Source organism: Papaver somniferum, chromosome 6 (assembly GCF_003573695.1).
Source record: "Papaver somniferum cultivar HN1 chromosome 6, ASM357369v1, whole genome shotgun sequence".
In the NCBI taxonomy this organism is placed as follows: domain Eukaryota; kingdom Viridiplantae; phylum Streptophyta; class Magnoliopsida; order Ranunculales; family Papaveraceae; genus Papaver; species Papaver somniferum.
Genome location: NC_039363.1, coordinates 6,532,588 through 6,539,837, shown reverse-complemented (window position 1 = coordinate 6,539,837; position 7,250 = coordinate 6,532,588). Strand labels below are relative to the sequence as shown.

General features: G+C 36.0%; 2 protein-coding genes across 2 annotated transcripts; both read right to left on the bottom strand.

Moving 5' to 3' along the window:
- Positions 1-816: 816 nt before the first annotated feature.
- Positions 817-3,322, bottom strand: LOC113290400. The gene is made up of 2 exons (XM_026540008.1): positions 2,977-3,322; positions 817-1,325 (listed from the first exon to the last, which is right to left on the bottom strand). Exons 1-2 carry the CDS (start codon positions 3,320-3,322, stop codon positions 817-819), a joined length of 855 nt encoding a protein of 284 aa, XP_026395793.1.
- A 2,876-nt stretch (positions 3,323-6,198) lies between these two features.
- Positions 6,199-6,870, bottom strand: LOC113290399. Its single transcript, XM_026540007.1, has one exon. It carries the CDS (start codon positions 6,868-6,870, stop codon positions 6,199-6,201), a length of 672 nt encoding a protein of 223 aa, XP_026395792.1.
- Between the last annotated feature and the right edge of the window lie 380 nt (positions 6,871-7,250).

The window sequence follows — 7,250 nt, the reverse complement described above, 5'->3', positions numbered from 1 at the left end:
AGAAGACAAATGGATTCACGTGCAAAATCTCTACTAGCTGATCTCTGTTCACTCTGTCTTATTCGCCAGGCTTTGGGGAGATGTCGTTGTCCTTCGCGCTACTGCTTCGTTCTTTTCTTGATATACATCGTGCCATGCCTATCGCATGGTTGTTCTTCGTGCTTCTTTCTCCTTTTCGCATAATTTCTCTTCGCCTAGTTTCTCTCTTCTTAGTGTTGATAGTTGTCTTAGTCAGGGCGAGGTCATGTTTTAGCTCTGTGCAATATTTCTCCCCTACAATTGGTCCGGATTGGAAATGCCCATATGGGATGCAGGGACGTTTGTATAACTTAGAAGTTAGAATCAACCTTTAAGCATTTGCACTTTAAGAATCTGTCAGCTTGAATGCGGGTAGGAAAGATAACTGAGCAAAGTAACTAACTATCCTCATTTCATGTTTAAGGTATGTTTTGTTTTTCCCTTACATGATTTGATCTAGTCAAGCAGATAAATTTGAATCCAATACTTGAATGATGAGATGAGATACAAACATATAGAAATTAATGCTTTTTTTGATTCTGTTTTTTTTGGAAATGATCTTTTCTTCTTCTTTAAGGTAAGTATTCCCCTTGCATGATTTGAAGCTGTCGAAACAGATAAAAATTGAACCCAATACTTCAAAGTCAATGACAGACACTCTTAGGTTCAAGAAAAGAAAACCATGTATAATCAATACACAAACCAGTATCACTAAAACCACAATGTACAAATTTCTGTATGTAATGTCACAAGCTTATCAAAACCAACCAGTACCAAACGGAAAGGAAAAAAAACAAACTAAACTTCCTCATTTCTCCTGCCCAAAGTGACATAAGAAATGTCTAGGTGAGCAGCAATGTTTGATATGTCCTCATTATGGTAAGCTTTGCAGACAAAATAGGTAATTGCTTGGAGTACAAGAGAAAAATGAAACAAAACAGGCAGGAGCAAATAACAAGCAATTCCTACAAATATATTACCCACCAAATTCAATATGTTTCTGTTGAGCACCAGTAAAGAGAACGCGATAATTGTACCCGCAAAAATGATTTCAAGCACCACAAAGACAGCAGAAGAAACCCATATCTTGCCGTAAATCAATTTCATACTTTCTACTAACGCTTTTATACCATAATCTTTTTCCAGTACTGATATTACCATAGCCATATTCCAAACAATAGCCGTGTAAACAAACACACTCAAGTAAGGAGTTGTAAAAGCAATGATAATAGAAAATGCTTTATAATCTGGCCCATCAAAAGTTGCCACAAACCAGTATAACAATCCGAGATACAGGATGGTGCATACTGCCAAGATAAAGAAAAACAACAAAAATGTTATCAAAATCCTTCCCCATACCTTAGACAATACATCAATGACTTTCTTGAAGTTGGTATCTTTCGAGGTATAGAAACAAGAAATAGTATAAACTACCGTAGAAGTTGACAACAAATAGAACAAAAGGGTGAGGATTGGGTAGATGACTCTAGTTATTAAATGAGCAGTATTTTTGGCATTTCTATTGTTTTGATATGTATGGTGACCGATGAAATAGGAAATTTGGATATCAGACAAGTAAAGGAAGGATGGCTAGAGGGAGGATTGTAGCTAGAAGAATATTTGAGAAAAGTTTTTTCCATGAGAATGTGATTTTATCGGCTTCCTTAAACATGCCGAAAAATCCCATGGATTTATGGGGTGGTTCTCTATTCATGATTTTTGTAGATTGAGAGAACATAGCAGAATCAGATGAAAAATAATGAAGAAAGTGGAGAGATTATATGGTGTTTGGATTGCATTTTGCACTGAAACATATTTATACACAAACTAAATGGGGAAAGTCTGCTGGGCAGATGTCTAGTTGACTATCTATATTGGACTTTAGGTTTAGACACAACAAGTTGAGAAATAAATTCAAATGTTTGGAATCAGTCATTTCCAATTCAATAAGATTAACAAATTTATTCAAGGTGAATTGGACTTATTCACAACCTTTGGAGGATTGTTAAAGATTTGAATTGTTCCTTGACTGTTCATTAGTGTCAATAGCTCATAAAATTCTTTTGGGTAGGCCGGAGATACATTTGTAATTTTTCTTAACTTTCCGGTGGCTAGTTCGTATCGGCTCAAAACTTAACCATCCAATTGACTCATGAAGCAAGGTATATGGCCGCCTATAATTCTTTTGAAGTACGTAACATCATTTGTTTAGAACTAGAGCTATCATATACAAATGTTTATGCCTAGTATAGCTAATAGTTTATAAATGTCTTTGATTTATTTATATCATTAACTTACTTTGTAAGAAAAAATGGGTCAAATGAACCGATCCAAGCATAATTAACTTATTCTGATTGAATTAGCAATTCAATTCGCCAAGTCAAACGAGGATTGGAACCTTAATAATTTTTTTAGATGCATTCAGAAACCTAGAGAGTTTTGAATACTAGAAACAAAAGAGCTTTTTATTTCTGGAAAGATACCACAAGCACACAAAACAGCAATAACAAAGAAAATTGAGCAAAGTAACTAATAGATTCAATAGGACTTCCCATACAAATTAGCTCCCATCTTTATTTCATGTTTAAGGCATTCCCCCCTTGCATGATTTGAACTAGGAGATAAAACAGATAGATTTGAATCTGGTACTTAAAAGTCAATGACACACATGAAAAGAAAACCATGTATAAATTATAATCAATACAATACACACCTTCTGTATGCTATCACCAATTTCATTATACAACTCTTGCAAATTATTCAAAACTGAGACAAACTAAACTTCCTCATTTCCCCCAACCGAATTAGCATTAGAAACGTCTAGGTGAGCAGCAACATTTGATATGTCCTCGTTGTGCTTAGCTTTGCAGACGAAATAGATCACTGTTTGGATTACAAGAGAAAAATGAAGCATAAAAGCCGCTAACAAATAACATACGATTCCCACAAATATATTACCCACCAAATTTAGTATCTTCCCATCAAGCACCAGTAAAGAGAATGCGATCATTAAACCTGTGAAAATGGTTTCCAGCGCAACGAAGATTGCGGATGAAACCCATATCTTTCCCTTAATCAGTTTCATACTCCTTACTAGCGCTTTTACCCAGTAATCCTTTTCCAGCACCGAAATTACCATAGCAATATTCCAAACAATAGTGATGTAAACGTATGCAATAAAGGAAGGTATCGATATACAAACAAGAAACACCAGTACTTTATAAGCTCCTTCACCTTCGGGTCCAAACTCACGACTCACAAATAGTACTAACGATCCAAGAGTCACAAATATGTATATTCCCATGATAAAAGTAAACAACAAAATTGTCACCAAAAGCCTACCCCATACCTTAGAGAATACGCTAATGACTTTCTTGAAGTTGACATCTTTCGAGGTATAGAAACAAGAAACAGAATAAACTACACTGGAAGTTGAGAACATAAAGAGAAAAAGGATGAGGATTGAATAAATGAGTTTGGTTATTCCGAATGCAATCCATTTAGCTTTTTGTTGTTGTGATATGTATGGCTTGTGATGAGGTCGGAAACTTGGATATCAGACAAGTAAAGGATGGTTGTAGGGAGGATTGTAGCAAGAAGAATATGTGTGAATAATTTTTTCCATGAGAATGTAATTCTAAAGGCTTCCTTAAACATGCCGCAGAATCCCATGGATTTATGAGGTGGTTCTCTATTCATGATTTGCAATTCTAGAGATGATATAGATGGAAATACAAAGAGAGGAATTGATGCAAATAAACCAAATTTAATTATGAGAATTGATATTATAATTAGACGAATACTAATATGACAGACGTTGGAGTTTGAACGCATTTATATACAAACATATATGGGAAGCACTTTGGATAAAGGACCTTGAGACAAACATGATAAACAGCAATGCATGAGGTGTATATGATGGCTCACTAGTGAGGCGTATGCACAATGATTGCATACTTATGGTCGGCCTTATTTGGGTCTGCTTCTGGCTTAACAACCAGAAGTAGTTTTCTTAAGTTCTCCTTTACTAGTTTAATCCGTATGGGTACATGCTTGTATGAGATAGCTTCAAATGTGATTAGCTGGCAAGATATTGATTTTCTTTCAAGATTGTAATCCGTGGCCGACTGGTTTTTAGGGAGGGGAGTGGGAGAGGTGATGACTTTTGAATGATGAGACAGGGACATATTAATATAGATGGCTGCTTGGAGGGCAGGGGACCAGTTTTTGGCAAGTAGCTAATTAGCCAACTAAAATATACCCCCCAAAAAATGATTTACTGGCTTAACAGTTTCCACTTGTTTTTATTTTGCAATCCGTAGACAATAGTTTGCAAGTGAGAAAATATATTTTGGTGTTGGTTTTGATTGAGCGGAATGGTAGCGCATAATTGAACTATGAATCACTAGCGAGAGAGAGAGACAGAGATCTTGTGCAATGATTGCAGATTTTTTGGTCGCATCGGGCGTTATTTGTGTCTGCTTCTAGTTCAACAATATCGGCTAAAGAAGTAATTTCTTAAGTTTTCCTCAACTAGTATAATCTACGGGACATACCTGTATATTAGTTAGCTACAAACGTGATTAGCTGGGTCAGACTCAGAGATATTAATTTTCTTTCAAGATTGCAATCCGTGGCCAACTGGTTTGCAAGTTATGAGATATTCTAATGTTGTTTTGGGCGATTGGAGTGCGAGAGGTGAAGACTTTTGAATAATGAGACGGAAATATATAAAAATGGATGGCTTCCAGGAGGGGACAAAGATGAATCCAATAATTAAAAGTCAATGACAGACATGGTTAAGTGCAAGAAGAGAGAACCATGATTATAATCGATAGAATATACACCACAAATTTCTTTATGTACCTTCACAAATTAATCAAAACCAACAAGCATCAAATGGAGACATGGAACTAAACTTCCCCATTTCTTCCCACCAAATTGACATAAGAGTTGTCCGGGTGAGCAGCAACATTTGTAAATATTAGAGAATATATTATACTGCTTTACTTATTTTTATTAAGGAGAATATCTCCTGTCATAGTTATTGCCATGAGGAGATTATCTCCGCCATAATTTTTGTATTCCCAAAAGGGATACTATTGTTTTATATAATAAGAATCCTGGTGAATAGAAATCACTAAGAAAATTATCATCAAATCCAAGATGGTATGGCGGAGATAATCTCCTCATGACAATAATTATGACAGGAGATATTCTCCTTAATAAAAATAAGTAAAGCAGTATAACATATTCTCTAATAATCAAATGGTGGAAAAGTAATGGAATTTGATTCATAAAATGGTAATCTAACATGTTTACTAACTTGACATGAATGACAAAGTTTAGAATGTTGATTCTTATTACAATGAATAGAATTATTTGTTTGAAGAACATCTAAAACAGCCTTGCCGGGATGACCAAGGCGGCTATGCCAAATATCCGGCGAAAAGACAGCAAGAGAAATGGGGGAAGACTGGGATGATATTTGTGGTGGCACGATAGAATTGGTGATCGGATAGAGCTCCCCGGAACTATTACATCGAAGGATAATTTTCCTCGAACTCAGATCTTTCACAGAAAAATCAGAAGGATCAAACTCAACAGACACACGATTATCAATGGTGAACTTACGAACGGAAACTAAGTTTTTGATAATATCGGGAACAACAAGGGTATTTTTGAGTTGAAGAGTACGAGAGGGAAGGGTCATGAACTTGGTACCACTGGCAGTAACTGGAATACTATTGCCATTGCCAACTAAGATAGAGCGTACATTGCTAGAATTGAAAACGTTGTGTAGATTACCTGGATCAGCAGTGAGGTGCGACGTAGCACCGGTATCCATGTAGAAAGCATCATCGGGTTGCTGTAGATGCATATAACTATATGCCTCGGCAATGTCTGTGAGCTTCAGTTGTTCCCTCGCCATTGATTTTTAATGACAGGAGATATTCTCCTTAATAAAAATAAGTAAAGCAGTATAATATATTCTCTAATAGCTATGTCTTCATTGTGGTAAGCTTTGCAGGCGAAATAGATAACTGCTTGGTTTACAAGAGAAAAATGAAAAATGAAACATAATAACCATTAACAAATAACAAACGATTCCCACAAATATTTTACCCACCAAGTTCAGTGCTCTTCTTCCGTCAACCACTAGTAAAGACAACGCAAAAATTATGCCAATGAAAATGATTTCAAGGCAACGAGTATAGCAACAGATACCCATATCTTGCCGTAAATCAATTTCTTACTTCTTTTCAATGCTGTTATACCGTAAGCTTTTTCCAGTACCGAGACTACCATGGCGATATTCCAAACAACTGCTATGTATATGAGCACAATTATGTAAGGAATTGAGAAGCAGATGATTAAAGCCAATCGCGCGTTCCCATCAAGCCTTGTCACAAATATTAATAACAATACGAGATAAACGATGGTGAATACAACCAAGATAAAGAAAAACAGCAAGCATGTTACCAAAAGCCTTCCCCATACCTTTGGGAATACACCAATAACTTTCTTGAACTTGGTATCTTTGGAAGCATAGAAACAAGAAACAGTATAAACTACGCTAGAAGTTGATAACAAATAGAATAAAAGGGTGAGGATTGCGTAGACGATTTTAGTTACTATGTGAGCAATATATCTGGCTCTCTTGTTGTTCCGATACGTATGGTTTTCAATGAAGTCGGAAATTTGGATATCAGATAAGTTAAGGATGGTTAGAGGGAGGATTGTTGCTAAAAGAATCTGAAAGAATAATTTTTTCCATGAAAATGTGATTTTAGAGGCTTCCTTAAATATGCCGAAAAATCTCATGGATTTGTGGGGTGGTTCTCTATTCATGATTTGGAATTCTATAGATGGTAGAGACAGAGATTAGAGAGAGACAGGGAGATGGAATTGATAAAAATGAAACTGGTATTAGAATTAGATGAATACTAATGAGGAAAGCAGAGAGAGATGGCGGTGGTTGAATTAGAGAGAGATGCATTTATATATATAGAAAATATGAGAAATAGTCAGACTGACATCACTCACTGGGCAGAGCCAGATGACTTGGAGTTTGAGTGATCTTATGAAAAAATAGACGGAGTCCGAGATATAATTAAAAGAGACAACATGCACTAAAAACAGCAGCACATCGGGTGCGCCCAAGTTCCGGACTTAACGGTCACATTGGGCGTTATTTCGGCTTGCCTCTGGCTCAACAATTTCGCGCAGAA